Source organism: Protopterus annectens, chromosome 5.part0 (assembly GCF_019279795.1).
Source record: "Protopterus annectens isolate FY-2018-M chromosome 5.part0, PAN1.0, whole genome shotgun sequence".
NCBI classification, from domain to species: domain Eukaryota; kingdom Metazoa; phylum Chordata; order Ceratodontiformes; family Protopteridae; genus Protopterus; species Protopterus annectens.
In genome coordinates, this window is record NC_056735.1 from 855,349,689 (window position 1) to 855,370,413 (window position 20,725).

Below are 20,725 nucleotides of genomic sequence, written 5' to 3' on the forward strand. Positions count from 1 at the left end.
TTATGGATGGGCTTGTGCTGAGATATTCCTGGAGTATGTGGGTGTCCCAGATGGTTTGTGTGTGTGTGTGTGTGTGTGTGTGTGTGTGTGTGTGTGTGTGTGTGTGTGTGTGTGTGTGTATATGATTGTTCCCTCTCCCCCACAGTTTTACCTGTAGTAGGTGTCTCGGTTTTTGAGTTCTGGAGGTGGTATTTTACACTTGGATGGGTGTCTTCTGCAAGGCAGCAAAAGTTTACATTCTCCCATGCTCAAGTGCAGAGGATAGATTGCTGGTGTAATGAATCCTAGGATGCCTATATGGTGAGGTAAGGCTGTCCTGTGTCAGTCTGCTGCCATCTTCTGCTCTGAGTAAGTTTATACTTAAACAGTTGAATGACTGCAAATGTTACAGCTGTAAAAGCCTGTTGTAATATATGTTGCAATGTACACTTAACCAAACAACCCTTCAGTTAGACAGCATTCAAAAGAGTGACGGTCACATGTGTGAGACTGCTAATATATCTTTTACCACAGTATTGCTAATGACTACAATGTGTCTCTTATTGCCAATCTTCTATGAAACTTCAACTAATGTGTAAGCATAAAGTCAAGTGATTCAAGCTGCTGAAATGACACAACCCTTTATAGGTTCATAGGCTAATGGCTCTGGAGCCTTTACAAGCCTAGCCAATGGGATTACCTTGGCATCGTACCACCCAACCTTAGTTCCTAGTGCTTCTGTCAAGTAGAGCCACTGGCGTGATCCTTGGGGTGAATTTTCTATTTCCCATCCACTCATCAAGATTTCTCTTGAAGAGGGACAGTGAGGTGCACTGCTTGACATGTATGGGAAGTCTATTCCATAGCATGGACAGTCTCTGGGTGAGGAACCTGTCCCTCCAGCATGTTCTGTTGATTGTGGTAATGAGGTTGAGGTCTCTGGAGTATGTGGTGCAGAGGGATTGGGATTTATTTAGATGCAGTATTTCTAACAGAGCTGGGTCAGACATGGCTTTGTAAGTCAAGCAGAGATTGCTTCTAAGTAGGCGATATGAGACAGAGAATAGTTAGAGTTTTTTTTAAGTCTGTCCATATAGGACAAGTGTTTAAGGCCAAGGATCCTCTTTGTGAGGTACTTTTGTGGCCTCTCCAGTTGTTGCAGGTGTCTAGTGAGGTGCATGCCAAATGGGGCATTGTACTCGATGGCTGGCCTAATGAGGGAAGAGTAGAGGGAGACAATGACCTCTTTCTTCCTGGATGCAAAACGCTTAGTAATGAGATGTGCCACATAGAAGGACTTTCTGACCACAGTGGCAATGTGGTGGTCAAAAGAGAGGTTGCTGTCAACCTGTGTTCCTAGAGCTCTTATAATGCCTTATGTGTTTGGTGGACTACCATCAGTGGTAATTCAAGGGAACTGGGTTTTTCCCAAGGGGGATGACGACACATTTTTTTGGCATTGAGCTTAAGTCCATGGTTCTGACACAAGTCGTTGGTCTCACTGAGGCCTTTCTGTAGGATGTCAACATCACTTGGGGAGTTAATAATAGCTCCCAACTTGCAATCATCTGCAAACTTTGTCAACCAGAGTCCCTTCATGTTGGCCTGGACTTCAGAGAAGTAGATACCAAACAGGAGATGATCCAGGACCGAACCCTGTGGGACTCCACTTATGACTGGTCGACAGCCTGACTTGGAGTCAGCTACTTTCACACTGGGGGTTCCATCTGTGAGCCAGTTTGCAACCCACCTACTGATATAAGGGTTGATGCCTAGCTTTGTGAGTTTTTCTATGATTCCTGAGTGGGGAATGGTATCAAAGGCCTTGGCCAGATCAAGATAAGCTGTATGAATCACCTTGCCTTCATCCACAGCTCTGGTGACTGACTCAAAGAAGTCGACCAAGTTGAGCAGGCATGATCTACCCTTCATAAAACCAAACTGTGTAGGATCCAGAGTTTGGAGATTCCCTATATCCTTGTTTATTAGGTCCATGATGATGCATTCCATAGCTTTGCATATCAGACTCATCAGGCTAATGGTGAGATAGTTCCTGGGGTCTGTTCTGTAGTCACTCCTCCCTTGTGGAGAGGGATGACTATAACACTGCACCATTTGGTAAGGACAAAGCCTGAGGTGAGGCTGTGATTGAGCAGGGCACATGACTGAGGTGCTAGTTCACTTTGTAGTTCATGTAGAACACAGCTGGGGATATTGTCAGGTCCCATAGAAGCTGTATTCTTGGCCTTGGACAGTGCTGTTTTAACCTGTCTAGCAGTAGTACTGGGTGCCCTGCAATTTACTAGTATTGTGATTGGTCCTTTGGGGGGGGGGTTAAAGTTGGCAATGAATCTGTTGGCCAGTATATTGGCAATACCTGTTGGCTCGGTATAGGAGGTACCATTGTGCAGTAGGTCTCTGTTACAGCACAGATGTCGATGTTCTCCATTTTAAGAAATACTTCAAGCGAGTGCATTTTGAATAGATTTAGACTTCTAGCCTTGAGCAGCATGACTCTCCGATTGCATTTGTTTGTAGCTGTTATGGCGGTAATTTGGTCTTTGGAACACCACCTAAAAAAGCCACTATAGAGGTGGCAAGAGCCTTGGCTAGATTCCAAGGGGTGACAGATGCAGGCCATCTCTGGCAAAGCATTGAGGTGTGTCAATCATGTCATCCCAGGCAGACAGATACTGGATCCCCTTAGAATGACACCAGAAACTTAGCCAATTGTTGAAATCAATCATTTTTTGCTTGTACTGTGGTATCATTCTAGGTGATGGTAGGATACTGCTCAAGGCTAGGGTCATACTCACCTGGGCTACATAATCTGAGATCTCCTCCATGTCTTTTTTCATGTAGTCCAGGGAGGTACATCTTAGGTCATTCACACCCACATGTATAATGACAGAGTCATATTTGTACCTGTTGTTGAGGGACCTGAGTGCATGTGTTATGTGGCGGATCCTGGTGCCTGACAGGCAGCTGACTGCTACTTTCTCCTTATTCAACCTAGTGAGTAGGACATCAGTGTGCCTCACTATCGAGTCACCTATGACTAGTGTGTTGGGCATGCTGTCTTGCCATAAAGGCTTTGGTTGACTGGCACACTGTTTAGGAGAGTTATGTGTCTTGTGATTAGTGTTGCGTTGTGGTGGTTGAGTGCATTTCTGCCTTGGAGGTCTTTGTTGCTTGAGTAGATTTTTATTGAGAGCCTCAGCGAAGGTGGGTGTGTGGTTTATGTTTTTATGTGAAGATAGTGCTGGTGTGTTCTACAGGGCTATGTGTTCCATGTGGTGTGCTGCAAGTGTTGACCTTCTCCTCTTGACTAGCTATTCTGGACTTGGCTGGAGAGTGCGTAGCTTCCAATTTGGATATATAAATGCATCACTCTCAAGTCTGAGTGTTGGGAGGTAAGAGGAGAGGGTTGTCAGTGTACATGAGGCAGTTGCTGCATTGCCTCAGGATGCCCAAGTTCACCAGGTTAATAGGAGAAAGCACAGGGAACTGAACTTTAGACATGCCTGGAGATGTGGGCATTAATAATAAGTACTGAGGCTGTTTCCTTGTAGAACATTTAGCACTTTTGTGTGCTACAATAATTGCTACAAGAAGTCTGGTAGAGTGCTAAACTAATAAGCTAGTAAAAGTGCAGGAGAGGCTAGAACTAGCAGATCTAAGGGAAAAATTGAAGAGCAGACGTTGGCACCACTCAGAAGCTTACAAACAGACTTGGATACAGAAAATCTGTATCTGGACTAGACTAGTTACAGGAAAGGCGGGAAAAATGCAAATGTGGGCTTTTCAAATCAGAAAGTTGAAAGAGATAGAAAAACTGCCCAAAAGGCCAATAAACTACAATTTCTGGCCAGAAACTACTCCTCTTGTGGTGGATAGGCTACCTAGTGTTTACCACTCCCACTGACAAGCTAGAAGGCTTCCATCCAACACAGAAAGGCTTGGGGGGCTCAGAAGCTTACAAACAGTCCTGAATACAGCAAATCTGTATCTGGACTAGACTAGTTACAGCAAAGGTGGGAAACAAGTGCAGATGTAAGCTTTTAAACCAGAAAGTTGAAGGAGATGGAAAAACTGTCCAAACAGCCAATAAACTACAATTTCTGGGCCAGAAACCACCCCTCTTGTGGTAGATAGGCTACCTAGTGCTTACCACTCCCACTGATAAGCTAGAAGGCTTCCCTCCAACACAAAAAGGCTTGGGGTGCTCAGAAGCTTACTAACAGTCCTGGATACAACACATCTGTATCTGGACTAGACTAGTTACAGGAAAGGCAGGAAACAAGCTTAGATTTTTTTTCCAGAAAGCAGCTAAAACAGCACTAAAAGCAATTCAAATGCAGTGCAAGCTAGCACACTTGAGTGTGTAGGAGTATTAAAGCAAATACAGTTTAAATAAATGCAATTTATTCAAAATATATTCTGAACTAAATTCAATTGCTGTCTTATTCAACTCTGAACAATTAAAAAGTGCCAAAAAATATACTTATCAGCTGAGAAATGGGTCTATATTATAACATCGAAGTCTTAAAACTTTGAATGTTATAATATCGAAACCTATGCACCGAATGCTGAAAATAGCAAAGCTGCAGAATATCGAATACTTTCCTAGGGAAAGTATTCAGTGGGCCATTTCTGCAGCTTCGCTATTTCCTCGACTGTGGAGTGAAGGTTACAGACCGGGTTAAGGTAAGCATGCGAACAGATCGGGTTAAGGTGAGTGTGTGATAGTTAGGGACCTTAATGTTAGGGAGCGGGTAAGGTGAGTGTGCGATAGGGGTGTTTATATTACGCTGTCGAAAACTCAAACTGTCAACAGCGTAATATTGAACAGAAAAATATCAAAACCCCCGAACATCCAACACACACAAAAAAAAAAAACACCCAAACACAACACAAATTGCTCTATGCAGAGAGGCAAAACCCCCTCCACCCCCCCACACCTCCCACTACTTAAATATACCAACTCCAAGATCGCACTACATTGCAGTAAATGGAAATCTCCCCTTATGGAGATTTCCATTTACATGTGCAATGACTTTCGTTTTTGACATTTTGTTGCCGACAATATCAGCTTCGATATTGTCGGCCTTCGACAGGGTGAAGTAGACCTGTGATAGGGACCTTAGGGTTAGGGAGTGGGTAAGGTGAGTGTGCGATAGGGACCTTAGGGTTAGGGAGTGGGTAAGGTGAGTGTGCGGTAGTTACGGACCTTAGGGTTAGGGTTGGGTTAAGGTAAGTGGATAGCTAGTAGTGTATGTATGTTTTACTGTAGGGTTTTGTGAAGTGTATGTGTGTGGATTATTTATTTTGGTGTGCTTGTGTTGTGTGTATATTTGTCGGAAAAGCAAACTTTTTCCCTGAGAAAAAAATTGCTATTCTGAGTGTTCGATGTTATAGTCTGTCAATCAAAATGGTTCAATATTATAACATTCAAAGTTTTAAGACTTCAATGTTATACTATAGACCCCTGAGAACCACACTCAGTCAGAACACAAGAAGATTCTTTTTGTTAGTAAAGTACAAAGGGAGGAAGGGGAGCGGAAGACAATTCAAGGTTAAGAACCTAAGTGGGTTGGCCTTCTTAAATGTTCACTCTGTATCAGGTAGAATGAACACTAGACTGGGAGGAGTGTCCCAGATCAAATTTACAGTACGGATGGGCAACTGCAAAGCCACAAACTATAGCAACACCACAGGAATAGGATGGGTGGGGGTGAGGGAGAAAACCAGTTTCAGAACAGATCAGAAAACAGCAAACGATGTGAGCAAATATATAAAATAATTCAGTCAGGCAAAAATTAAGACAATGCAGAACTCTGAAAAGTTAAAGTGCCAAGTAATATGCTTATCAGGTGATATATTTCCAGATTGTTTGAGAAGCACTCTTCAATCAGAACACAAGGAGATTCTAACAGTGTCTGCAGGAACTGACAAACAGGGACTATTTTTAAATCAAGAAAAAAACACCAAAAAACTGGATCAGTTGAAAACAATTCCCTTGAAGGCACCTAGCCGAGGTACCAGGAAGGTAGCACAATTAAACATCTTGGATCATACACATCTGCTTGGTCTCTGGTTGATTGTTTTCAACTGATCCAGCTTTTTGGCATGTTTTTCTTTATATGGACTTGTACTTGTCACTATTTTTAAATCAGCAAGCCTTGAAACAATCAGATAACACAAAAGCTGTTAGACCATTATTTCTCCTGAATGCACATTTTGGTATGCAAAATGGTGAATAAGCTGTGACAGTCACTAATATGTACAAGTTTGGACTTTAAGTATGCTAATAAAGCTAGATATTGCTTTATCTTTGACTCTTTGTGTTTTGCAGAAATGCACCAGTGGCATAAGATACACACATCACCAGCATACTGTATATGACCACTCATACATGCAAACAGTGTGTGCACACTTTAAGTATCTACAATGTGCTAATGTGCATTACATATGATTCAAATTCCCAGTGAGGGGCATGATTCTCAGGCTAACATTCTGTTTCACTGCACATGTGTGGTGATGGTAGTTGATGCTAGTGCTAAATAAAGAGCACCTGCCTGGTGTGTGTAAGAGAGAAAAATGTGCCATTGCCTTCACATGACACAACACTGAGGTGCAAACAAAAAAAACACTTATAACAGTAACAGTCTTACTCGCTTGCTTAAAAATGACTTAATTCTCTAGCATCTCAGCCCACTGGCCCTCAAGAAGACAAACACTTTTGTCAAAACAAGTTTACATAATCAGATCAATTTAGAATTACAGAATTCATCTTAAAGTAACCGTCATTATAAAAGCACTGTTCAACTGAAGGTCAGTGGCTGAAGTGTTAGAGAACAAAGTCACTTTTAAACAAGAAAGAGTATGATTATTATTCTGTCTTCTTCACAGCCAGTTCAGGAAACAATTTACTGGGGTAATTTGTAGGCCTTTCAGGAAAGTGGATATCTAGTATAACCTGACAACTTTGCTCACCAGGGTGACCAACATCCAACGTGCCACTGAGCAGTGCAGGCACCAGTGCATTGGCCTGTGCCACCATCTCCCTGGAGCTCACGATGTGTAGGACGCAGAGGTCACGCAAGGATGCCACAAGTAGTACAGTACGTATTTACCATATCTGCTGTATGCAGTACTGCATTTTATTCATATTTGTTGCTGTTTCTCCTGCTGATTTCTGAATTTGTTTACTCTGACAAACCCCAGAGTATTCCAGATTGGCTGCTTTGGGAGACTGTCTGTTGTGTGTGCTATTGGTGGCAGCATTGTGCTGTTTTATGGAATCCTGCAGAGAGTTGTGACCCTGGGCCATAATGGGCACCATGTCACATATTTCAGCATTGCTGCACTTAGGTACATTAGCATAGTTGTGTCTGTTTCAGTGCACCTGACATAATTAGAATAGTTGCCTTTGCTCCTTTGTAAACTACTGTGGTAGCTCACACTGCTCTCCTTTGTTAGGGGAACCTGGCAGATTATTACACATGCACATGGTGCTATAGATTTGTTCTAAGTTGTAAGAATTAGTTTTGCCTTCTATTTGCTTGCACATGCTTGTGGTGTTGCATTGTTGCATTACATTTGGTTTTCTCACACCTGCATGTGTTATGTAATTGCTTGTGCATCCCTTTTGCCTGTCAGCACAGGCAAAGTGTGAAATGAATGCTTCCAACTGTCATAGGAGACAGAAGAGATGATAAGTACAACAGGGTTACTGGTATCCATGTTCTCTCCTGGCTTATGTTTACTGTATAACCTCTGGGTTTTAATCACTACTGTTAGATTTCACAGTTTTGATTCCCATTTGTAGGGCACCATGGTCCACCCGAGTTGCAATCATGTCATCTAAGGCATTGTTCTACCCTGGTTAAGGCTGTTACTGAGGATAATAAGGAGGATGGAAGTGCCTCACCTGGCAGGTAGGTGGCTCTGGCTACATTGGTGGAGGCTATGATTGACCAGATGATGATGTCTTAGGTACTAAGAGGGGAGAAGTGTAAGAAGGAAAAATGTCAACATTTATATTGTTTCAAGATGGATCTTGACAGCTTAGGAATGTGCTGAAATCTTTTTACTTCTTAATGCCAACATGAATAGTTCCAAGGTGGAAGATCAGAATACAAGAAAAGGCATAGAGAAATGGTTTGAAAATTCTTTAGTTAGCAAAATAACATACAAGTGTTTAGTTTTAATTGTAGTATGATGGATAACAAAATGTTTACTTAAAATGTTAACAGTATAAAAATAATCACCATTGCCTTGTTCAAGGAGACGAGATGTTGATTGCTTAGTCTCTCATGTATAGAGGAGTAGCTAGGCCATTTGGAGCCCAGGGCAAGACAATCATTTTGAAAAAAAAATGCTGTGACATCAGCATTTTGCAACAACATAGAACAGGAGGCTCAAAGGCATTTTCAAACAGGAAGTTTTACTGTAAGTTTAAAGTATTTTTCAGAGTTAATCATTTAACTGTCTTGTAATGTATAAACAAATACAACACAGCTTTATAAATTTAAAGAAACCACACATATATTAAAAATAAAGCAGAATTCAGCACTATCCACATCTCTTTGCAGGTACAGTCCAGATTCCAACAGCAGCGTAACAAATTATACTATTAACAGGTTGTAAATAAGAACTGCAACACAGAAAAACATGAACTGTGTTTGCGGTACAGACAGAAGAATTATAACCCAAGGAGTAGTGGCTAAAATATATAACCTGACCCTTTAAAATATATCTGTAAAGTATACCACCCAAAATTTAAAATATATCTATAAAGTGTACCACCCAAAAAAGTTTTTTTCTGCATTGTGACACCATTTGTATCTGAAGGTTACATCATATTTACAGCTCCTTGTAACCCAATGTTTTAATAGTTAGTGCTAGTTCAATGAACACTAGATCATCTATACAGCAATGTGTGGTTTGTTGTCTGCTAACAGCATGCCCCAGTGGTATAATAAGGAACTAGACACTTAAAAACAGTGTGTGTTAACTGTTTAGCAAGAGGGGTGTGCTGTACTAGACAATATAGTCTGTACCTCTGAGTACCTTATTTCAGTTATAAAATGACACCCAAACCTAAAAAATAAATAAAGATAAATGCAAAGTATAAGAAAAAATAAAACATTATTGGGAAAAAAAGAAAATAATGGTCTCTTGGATTAAATTGCTTCTGGCAGTATGAGTCATACTGGGTTTATCTCATATGTACAAGGTACAGGATTTGATTCTTACCTTTGTAATGAGAAATTCATATAGGCTTAAAATGGCCAACAAGTGTAGATGGCCTAGTACTAACCTGTGAACAGAAACACACACACGCGTGCGCGCACACACACACACACACACACACACACACACACACACACACACACACACACACACTTCTTATGTTACTGCACAAAAGAAACCGTGATATGTATATATCCAGTTCTCATGCTAGTCATTAATAAAGGAAGTGTCTGAGCTAAAATTAGCTTCATTTTTTTTAAAACACACATTTTTATAAAACTCCAGTAATAATCCTAAATATTAAATCCAGTAAATATTTGTGTACTGTATTATATACATGCATCCTATTTTATAATAAACTTCAGCTGCTTAAACACAAAAGGAAAAAAAAAAGGTTTCCAAAGCCCTATACCAATGTCTGGCTTAAGACATATGGTATAACACTTTGGGCAACACAATTTGTTATTATGAAAATCTTCAATAATCATTATTACTTCAGAGTACTGTAATGGAGACCTCAAGAAGCCTATTAAAAATACAGACAACAGTGAGGCCTCATTTGTGATTGATTTTTCTCCTTAGTTCACCCAGGCAACAAACAGACTTTTAGAATATTAAGCAACATGTGCTGAATACTTAGCCCTGGGCCTCCACACCTCTCAGCTGTCCAGATTTTTGCAAATTGTCCAGATTATCACCTCAGAAAATGTGTGGTTTTCTGGCAAATCAGTGAGGAGTGAACTCATTAAATAATACATACATTTGTGTTTTGAGACTTTAATTCCTTCAAAAAATGCATACTAATGCAAATCCTGTTATTCCAGCAACTTTCTTAGTTTAAACTTTTTAAAACCTTTTCCTATTTTTTGGGTCTTTGTCCCCATTATTTTAGGCTGTGTCCCAATTTCTTGTGTTAAGAGGTTGAAAGGTAGACCCCCCTGACACTGCTTTCATGAGAAGTAGAGACATGTTACTTTTTTTCAGTGACCAAGAAGAGACTAGTTATATAAACTTAGAGGGTGTGGGTAGCTTGACTCCACATTGGGGAGGCTGCCTCCCTGTAAAAAACACTTACATTTCAGTGAGCCTGACCATCAGGGGTTTAATCATTGGTGAGTCATAGTAGAATGATTAACTGTATCCTTGTTTTAAAGTCAAGTACAACACACATTAAAATTATGCTTGGCTTTGCTCCATTGCTGCCCATCAAGCAGTGCAGCTGCATTGTTTACTTTCTTTCTCTAAATGTCATGGCAATCTCTTCAGTAGTTTGCCCATGCACACATAAGCATTTTGCTGACATCAAAATGAATGATTTTCCCTAATGATCACTTCAGTAGTTTGTCCCTGTATGCACAAGTAATGAAATGACACCAAAATGAATCATTTCCCAAAAGATTCCATCAGTAGTTTGCCCATGTATGCACAAGCACCAAAATAAGTCATTTCCCACAAAGATGCTTTCAGTAGTTTGCCCTCGTATGCACATGCACCAAAATGAAACACTTCCCCAATGATCCCTTCAGTAGTTTGTCCATGTATGCACAAGCACTTAAATGATACCAAAATGAAACAGTTCCCCCAACAATTCCTTCAGTAGTTTTGAGCACTCAAATGACACCAGAATGAATCATTTCCTCTACAAAGACCCCCTTCATTAGTCTGTCCAAGTGTGCAGAAGCCCTTCAATGACAGCAAAATGGAATATTGTCCCCAATAATCTCTTCAGTAGTTTGTCCTAGTAAGCACATGTGCAAGCACCAAAATGAAACATTTTTCCTGACAACTCCGTCAGTACTTTGTCCAAGTAAGCACAAGCACCAGAATGAAATATGTCCCCAATGACCCCTTTAGTTGTGTGTTCAAGTAAGTATAGTAACTCCAATGACATTGAAATAAAACATTTCCCACAATGATCACTTCAGCAGTACCACCAAAATGAAAAATATCCCCCATCAACTCCTTCAGTAGTCTGTTCAAGTATGTACAAGGACCAAAATTAAACATTTCCCCCAACAACCCCTTCAGTGGTCTGTACAACTAAGCAGAAGCACCAAAATGAAATATGTCTCCTAATGATCCCTTCATTTGTGTGTCCAAGTAAGCATAATAACTCCAATGACACTGAAGTGAAACATTCTTACCAATGACCCCTTTAGTAGTAGCACCAAAATGAATAATTTCCCCCAACATCCCCTTCAGTAGTCTGTCCAAGTGAGCACAAGCAGTAAAATGAAACATTTCCCCCAATGAACCCTTCACCAGTCTGTCCATGCATTTATGCATAAGCACCAAAATGAACTAGTAAATAACCCTACTTACTTCAGAGGCTTATTGTTTTTATCTGTCATAATATCTCTCCCCACACACCAGATGTGCCGAAAGTGAATGATTTCAATTGATAAAACTACAGCCCTCAGCTCACTATGGGCGTCAATGATGCAGCCAAAGATACTCTCTTTCTTGCACTGTGGCACCACCCAAAATGACCTGTGATTAGCTGTGCAGGTAGGAGCGACGGTGCTGAAACAAGATGATGTAACCAAGTATGGGAGACATGTAGGAACATGTCAGACACCTGTTTAGGATGTACATATTATCATTTCCCTTAAAGGGAAATAAAAAAAGTATTTGACTAAAAATATATATATTTTTATTTTACATCAGCTAGTTGCTTCATGGACAAGACAACACCCAAGGCACAGTTCTCCCTATGCTTGCTATGCCACTGCCCATGTGTGTGTTCTTGTACAATAAAGATTATTCTACTCTGCTTAATTGTGTTGAATGAAGTAATTTTTTTTACCTTAACAGTAGCAATACAGCAATTTTTTTCTACAGACTCTCTGTACTGGCTGGCCAGCATTACCAAGTCAGCAAGGATGGATGTTGTCCTTGCCTATGGACACCCAAAATGAAGGCCACCACCTGTGGGTCTCAGTAAAGTCCCTTTGGACCAGTTGTCAGTTGACAGGCTGCCTGTATTCCATCTCATCTCTATCTGTTTGTCTATCCTTTGTTTTGCCTATGCATGTGTCTCCATCTTGTGTGTCCACATCTACCTCTGTTAGCCTGTGGTTTTCACTGTATGTCTTTGTAGCATCCCATCTGCCCTTACCATCCATTATTTCACTTGATTCTTTTAACTCAATAGTTTTAAATATCAAATGGGGCTAACCCCCCAAACACCCTATCTCCCTCCCAAATAACCTATTTTTCCCCGTCCTTCTTTATTTTTCAGGGCACCTGATTTGTGTTCCTGTGCTTACTACACCTTCTGTTCATTTTCTCCACTTCTCTTTCCACTCACTGTAATGAATCAGTAAGGTGTCCAGCCTGCTGGGTACCAATTCATTTCTACTTACCACCTCCTATACTCTTTTCCTCGGATATGTAAACCAGCAGCCTTCCAATAAAGGCAACAGCTTGTGCTACATCTGCATTTGTCATTCAGTTTCCTCTTAAGTTTTGTACAATGTGGCATAGATTTATAGGTACTAACTAGGCATGCAGTCCAGGAAATTGTTTAGGAGCTTTGCTCAATTTACCAATCGCTTGTCTGGTTAAACAACTTGCTAAAGGTCTCGCAGTAGAAAAACAAAGGCTGAGGGACTCAAACCCTCTGCCACATGAAGCAGTTTGTAGCCTTATTCCTCCTTACTAACAGCTAGACTGCAAAAAGACAACATCTTTATCCTTCACAGATGCTCACTTACATTAAACTGTTTCAGTTGCAGTGTCCTCTTCACCTCATCTACATCTCTAAAACATAGCGGTATGCCAAGTACTGATGTTAATCACTACTACTTGGTTCATACCTATTTAACACTACTGTTTTCTGCCTTTTTAATTTCTCCAAGTCTTTTGAGTTTCTAATACCATGATGGGAATGGACTCCATTCCAAGTCAAAGTACGATTAAAGTTCATGAAATTAGTTTTGTTTCACTCTTTGATGTTAGCCAAAAGTGCTCTTCGCAGCACCCACAATGTGCCCAGTAATGACTCCTTCTGCAATTCATATGGTGTTACTTGATTTGGTAACATATCTAAATATGTCTGTAAATTCTTTTTTATAAGACCAGTTGCTCCTACTACTATTGGAACTGTCTGAGTATCTTTCTTCCACATGGCTCTCGTTTCTGCCTGCAGAACGAGGTATTTTATTTTATGACTTTGTGTCTCTCTGTACGCAAGGCATTATAGTCACTAGGTGTGGTGATTTCAATGATCAATGCTACTTTTGTCTTCTTTTCTTGGACCACTAGATCTGGTTTTCTAGCATCTATCTTTTGGACTGTTGATATTGGGTGATCCCATGTGATGTAAACTTCATCATTTTCTATGATTCTCTTTGGCTCATGTTTCCAGTGTTTTTCAGCCACTTCGATACTATAATGTTTGCACAATCTCCAGTGCAACAATCTCACCACATTACTATGCCTTTCAGTATACAGTCCCTCTGCCATTAGAGAGTCGTAACCAGCAATATGGTGTGTGACAGTTTCCAATTCGGTTCCACAAAACCTACATATGTCTGTTTCTCCCACATGGACTTAATAAACCAGCGTGTATGTAGCCCACTGTCTTGGGCTGACAATATTAACCTTTCATTTCTTGATGTAAATTCACCTCTCCTTAACCATTCCTGCATTCTGCCAATATGGTAACAGCTATGTGCCATCTCAGTGCATTTCTGTATAAATCTAGCTGAAAACATGCATATTATAAACTGTAGGATGATTACAAAAGGATAAGATGTTCAGGATTATAACCTGATGTGGGCAAATTGTAATTGTTATTTCCATATGGGAAAGACAACAGCATGTACAAGGTAACGTTAATTAAAACAACAGGGGTTAGCAGTGGGTCAGTAAGAAGCTTATTAGCAGCTGAATATGTCTTAAGATGTTTGATCACTAGATCAACTCAGAAGTGAAGCCTCATCTGGATTAGAGGCGCTAAGTTAATATTTTTCTGAAATCAAAAGGCCTTTCTTCTACTTCAGCTAAGAAAGTAAATAATATGTGCGTTTGGATGTAGAGTTTTGACAGCTGGTAATCTGCTAGATAAGTGAAAGCTTTTCAATTTTCATAATGAAATGGCAACATATTCCCCATCTTCAAAGTTTTCCTAAGATATTTTAACAAGAACTCCAAACAAGTGGTATCACAATTCCTGCTTAGTATTTTTTTTTACATTCCTCTTCTAGGATGAGAATCATTCTTTAAAATAAAAAAAATATCATGCTGTATTCATTCATGTTTGTCCCATTGTATAGCATACACCACTAAGTATAATAATTTGCTGTGGGACAATAATACCCCCACACCCCAGGTTCTACTGAAAAAGAAAACATTTTTGAGAAACAAGATTTAATGGGCCTCTTTTGGGGAACAGTATTTCAGTAAATTAATAACATTAAAACATTTCTACTTTCTATTATGAAGAAAGAACAAATAAATTTAACAACATACCATGCATTTTGTTTGATTCCTGGAAGTCGCTGTCTTCTTTAATGACATTTATAGGATCTGTAGTAAAGGTCTGAATATTTTTGTCAAGATACCAGCTCAGGTTTTCATCAAAAATGGTAAACATTAGGTAGAATGCTTGGTTTACTCCAATCTAACAAGAGAAGAAACATTATCTCACAAATCCAAAAAAGGAAAGATTTTTCAGTTTCATGAATAAAAAGATGTGGTTAACCAAAACCAAGCATTTTACTTTATATTGTATGCACATCCTTTCAGCGATTAAGGTACCTCTATATTTTTAAATTATTTTACTTTACTGACAGTACTAAAATATTATAATAATGTTGGAATGAAATGGATAATTGGAGCACTGAATGGAGTAAATTAATTTGTCTTAAAAAAACATATTACAGAGTTGTATGTTTAATAGCATGTCCATGCTTTGCATAAAGCAACTTACTCATATTTAAAACGAGCAGCAAGCATCATTTTAACAAAGATCATTTAAATTGCTTATTCCTTGTGATAATGTCCCTTGGAAGGCATTGGAGAAGGCATTGTTTCCTTGTGACAATGTGCCCTGGAAGGTAGTCAAAAAGGCACTGTTTTGAGAACACCACATCAAGATGTGGGAAGCATAATTTGATTAAATTCAGTATTATCAACTCGCAGTTAATTGTGGCTGTTTAGTCAGTTTCTTTAAGGCTGCACACTGTGGCTGGACTGCTTTTGAGATCATGGAAATGTTGATGGCAATAAAGTTATTTTAATACCCCAAGGAAGTATAATCTTAAAGCTAATTTACAGAGAGTAACAGAGCGTAGAGGCTACAACCCCAGAAGCACTGAGGCTTGTTCCCTGCAAAAAACACTTAGGTTTGGTTTTGTTGTTTAAGTAAGATATCTATTCCTTTTTTCCTTTCCTTCTTTTCCCACCCTCTTCCCCCTTCCCCCCTCCCCCTCCTTGTCATCCCTTCCCTTTCTCTTATATACATTTTGGTTTTGGTCCTGCAATTAAATTATTGCATGTATAATGGTTTTGTTTGAAATATAAACCCATTTTATTAGTTATGACCAGTCCTAGATATTGTTTATATATTTTATCATGTCTTATCAGATTTTGTTGATATATAAACATGCAACATACAGCATTACATATATAGTGTGTTTCTACCGTATGTTTAACACATCAAAATGCATATTTTATTATTGTTATCAATATGAAATTATTAATATAATCAGTATTTAGGAATGAATGATATATATTCTCTACATATATTTTACCTGCAACCCTATTTGTATTTTTGCAGTATTTATTTATCATATATATATAGTTGCGTGATTTTATCAAGTAAGTGGTTTTGTAGAAAAGGATTCATATATAAAAATTAAGTAGATTTATGTAATGAACGCTATATTTTTCTTAATAGACCTATCTAGAATTAAATTGATTATTCATTTTTTGCCATTTGCATCTTTTAAAAAAGGAGTTTTTAGAATATACATGAACATTTTAAAATGTTGTGGGTGTATGGGATGCATTTCCCCTTTAAAGCACCTTACTAAACTGTTTTAATTGATGAATTGAATGTTTAATTGATGGGAGTTTTTGTATTTAAGGATGGGAGTTTTTATTATTGATTGTAACCTGATGAAGCGCACCGGGATGGTGCGTGAAAGCGCTTGTTCTCTTTAAATAAATCTTTGTTCTACAACGTGGTGGTTCCTTACAGTTTTATGGTAAGATATCTAAGTTGTTAACTTAATGGTATCAATGTTTCTTCCGCCACTGTAAATGTCTTCAAGTAGTTAGGATTAATCTGAAAATATGAGCTTGACTAGATCAATGTTGTCATATCCTGTCATGTTACACTGGAGTAAACAGCTATTCTTTGAAACCTGACTCTTCATTTTATATAGTGCAAGTATGATTTATATTGTATTTTACACAAATTTGTATGTCTTTTGATAGGGCATTGGTATTACACTTCCTCTGTATTTCTCTGTTGTCTTTGTCTCTAGGCTTTATACCAGTGTAATAAGTAAAAGGTTATCCAGAATTATATTTTTAAAATTGTAAATTTCTCAGTCTGGTATTTTTAAAGAATGAGGGCCACTTTTTATTTTCTTTGTATGCAAAATAGGATTTATAAACAAATTGCATGAAATATTTGTCTGATAGTCTGCCCATTTTCTTATTCTGAAGAGATAAATTAGCTAAGAAACTGTTAAAGAATGTGTGGAACTCAATTCTCTGATTTGACTCAACAAGGAATTTTATAAAGAAAGGCACATGAAAACTTTGATCTCCAAATTTTGTGGATAATAACAGTGTTGCAAAAATACGTTATAAATAGGTAAGGTTAGGTAAGGAGATCAAATAAAGCAGAAAAATCATCTGGTTAGAAATGACATGTGAATAGGAAACATGGGTATAGTTTAGCCATTCAGTATCACCTAGTCATGACATCACAAAATGGCCCACTGATTGATATCCTGTGCTAATTACAGGGGGAAATCTTGCAATCCTGTTTAATACCGAGTTGTGTTTATTGATATCTGGTTGAGAATAGGTAGGATGTGAGTGCTGTACAGGAACAAAAGTAAAATATCTACACTGTCAATTACATTTTAGAAGCAAAATTTAGATATCTTTTGAGTCAATATTGTGATTTCAACTTTAAATATGCCTTTCTCACAGCAGAGAATATCCTTTCTGTAAATGACATTACCTCATCAAGCACAACTCTCAATTTTTAAACCTTAAAAATCACAGCAGTGGAATTTAAAAATCGTAGCAGATGGCCCCGGGCTTCAAAACTGAGGACAAAAAAAGATCTTCATTTAAGGACTGTAGAAAATAGCCTCGCACAAGCTCTGCTACAGTTACTCATAAACAAAGCTTCTAAACACATTAACTAATGCAGCCACTGTATCATATGTGTATGCTTAAATGAATTTTGGCACCTGCACTCATGCTGTATTGACAACTGCTATGATCAGGTCTATGACTCAACTGACCCAATAGCTTACAGTACTGGCTTTTAAATTGGGTGCATCATCCTCTAGCTGCACTGTGCTATTAACCTATCAAAGAGACTAATAACACCTTGTAGCGAGAAACCTGTGATGAGGCTGTTGATTCCATTTTGACTTTGATGAACTCTTTTAGTGGCTCTACAGTGGAGCCAATGAATGAGAAAAATTGGAGCTGCCAAAGAGCAAACTGCAGCAGTGGAGCAAGCATTAAATCCAATGTTAACATAGGAACCCTCTGTTGAATAAAAGCACTTGAGACTTATGCCATTAAGTAGAAAGACCAAGTATTTGAAAGACTTCACCTGTTCATTGGGGGGACAAGATGAGGGCTTGGCAGCCAGTGGGACACATCATGGCTGCAAGACTTCTTGCAAGCTCACAGATTATCATTAGTGTTTGAAACAGGGAGTGGGAAGGGATTTGTTTGAGAGCCACTTTTCTAATGTATGAAAGGAAGATTATACTGTAGCTGGTTGCTAGTTTGTACTGCACTGGATGCTGGCGTGTTAAAAATCACCATTATTGTGATTGTTTAGTTGAAAGGAAAAAACAATGGCCCTTGAGGAAGGCTATGTATCTGTGATATAGTTATGGCAAAAGGTCTGTATACTGAAAGACACAACAATGTTTCAAGACTGTTGCACTCGGCATTGTGCAAATACTACAGAAAGCTGAGAAGCATTGGAAACATGAACCACAAAGCATTACTGTAAATGATAACATGTTGTTCATATGAGATCATTCAATACCAAAATATTAAAGAAGGAGAAGGAAGGATACCAGATATATCAGTCAAAAGAAAAATGACAGAATTATGATTAGTCATAGAAATCGCTACACCCATTGATTATAGTATCTTATGTAGTGCGAGACACAAAGTCATAAAATACCAAGATATGCAAACAGAAGTTACAGCAATATGGAATAAAGGCATGCAGATAGTTCCAATAATAGAAGGAGCAACAGGACAAATAAAAAGAATTTTTCAAGTGTATTTAAATGCACTATCAATACAAGTAACTTCATGTGAATTGCAGAAGGATGCAGTTTTGAGTACACTATGGGTGCTGGGAAGTGCACTCTTGGGAAATATCAACGACAGAAGCAATACTAATTTAATGAACTATAACTGCACTCTGCCTTAGGGGTGGGGCCTATTCCTGTCATGGTATTATAAACCCAAGACATTTGGAGAAATTAAAAAAGTAAGATGAGAAGAAGATTTATAGACCTATGAGCTGTGTGGGCAATAAGATGGAACAGGCGACAATGGGGGAGGGGGCATAGCGGGCAGACATAGGCACTCACAGGAAAAGAGAAAGAGACTGTTGAAGTAACATGTAATGTAACTGTGGACCCTAATCTCTTAAACAGAAGAAGGTAAATCATGTAGACCTTGTGAGTATACTATTTTTTTGTTACATGAAAAAATTGAAGATTAAGAATGAAGGGATTAAAAAAAATGGCAATATTGACCACAAAATGGAATATCAAAGGGGAAAAAGTGCCTATACTGCTTGGGAAGGAACAAGTAGTAACTCTGAAGATTGTTAATAAAGGCAGATATGTGAAGTAGGTTATTTGGCAAGAAGGAACTGATGGGTGGGCATGGATACCATAGAAACTAAAAGCGCTAATGGATGGTTTAAAGTTAATGGTCAAAGACGATAATGTAACATCAGAACAAAAGAAGGAAGAATTGAAAGAATGGAGAAAAGAACATGTAAATAAACAAATAAAAGCAACAGGCAATGTGTAGCAGGAACAGAGATTTTTGGTGAAAACATAGAAGAATACCATTTGTTTCACCTTTGCTAGTTAGGAACTGTCTAAACCCAATAAGATAGTTTTTTTAGAATGTTAGAGAAAAACGTCATGTAGAACAGTTGGAGATACCCTAAAGTTGTGCACCAGTTAAGACTACTTTTTAATGTAGCATTGAAATTCTGGTATAGAATGAAGTGGAAAGTAAACGGTTTTAATATGTCAGAAATTAAGAGGAAAAAATAATTTAAAAGAGAAACAAAACTGAAATGTACGAGAAAGTGAGAGAAATTATTGGAAAGACCACAGGAGTAAGGAACAGTTAGGATTAAGCTGCATGACAGAATTATGGCAATATTTGGTGGCTGGCTATAGTAGGAAGAAGGGAATGAGCCCAAGAAGAATTAGTCATAAAGAGCAAATTGAATGATTTACTTGGAGATGATGAAAATATATATAAATAGATGGAAAATAGATATGGGGCAGGGAAAGGTAGCACAAAAAGGTAAAATGCCAAATGGAAAAAACATACTACATGTGGAAGAGAGAGAGAGAGTGAGAGATGAATATGCAAAAAAAAAAAATAGCTAAATGGGATAAGATTGGAAAGAACTTCACATTGTAGCTAAAGGAAAGGAAGTAATAAAATGTTATTTATAATATTTTGAAGATAATTGGATTTTTGTAAAACAGAGAAAATGGGAGCCTTCTAGAAAGGTGAAAGCAAGTGATTATTAGAGACAACATTTTGGTATATAGCAAAGCTCACACAAAGGTTATAAAGAAATAAAAGTTACAGTGATATAGGTTTATAGGTTCATAGGTTTATACTAGGCTATCTGCCCGAGGGCATTTACAAGCCTAGCCTTTAGTATGGGGAACTATACCCATTATTTTGCTGTGCCTCTGTCGAGCAGTGACACTGAGGTAATCCCTGGGGTATATCTGCGATCTCCCATCCATTGGTCAAGATTTCTCTTGAACAAGGCCAGCGAGGTGCTCTGCCTCACATGTACCTTTGTTCCACAGCATAGGGAGTCTTTGGGTAATGAATCTATCCCTCCAGCACGTCCTATTAATAGCCGAGTCGGTTTAAGTCTCCCCCTTGTGGCTCTGATGGATCTAGATTTTTGAGGTGAAGCATATTCATCAAATCTGGGTTTGACATGGCCTTGTATGTTAGGCAAAGGTCACCTCTGAGCAAGCGGTAG

The 20,725-nt window shown here is 38.6% G+C and overlaps 1 protein-coding gene across 3 annotated transcripts in view; it reads right to left on the bottom strand.

Annotated features, from left to right (window-relative positions):
- The window catches only part of HEPHL1 (hephaestin like 1), a 571,952-nt gene that overhangs the window by 396,363 nt on the left and 154,864 nt on the right, over positions 1-20,725 (bottom strand). For all 3 annotated transcript variants that reach the window (XM_044072648.1, XM_044072649.1, XM_044072650.1), the window contains exon 10: positions 14,713-14,863. In XM_044072648.1, the coding sequence (XP_043928583.1) occupies positions 14,713-14,863 (151 nt within the window). The remainder of the gene's footprint in view (positions 1-14,712; positions 14,864-20,725) is intronic.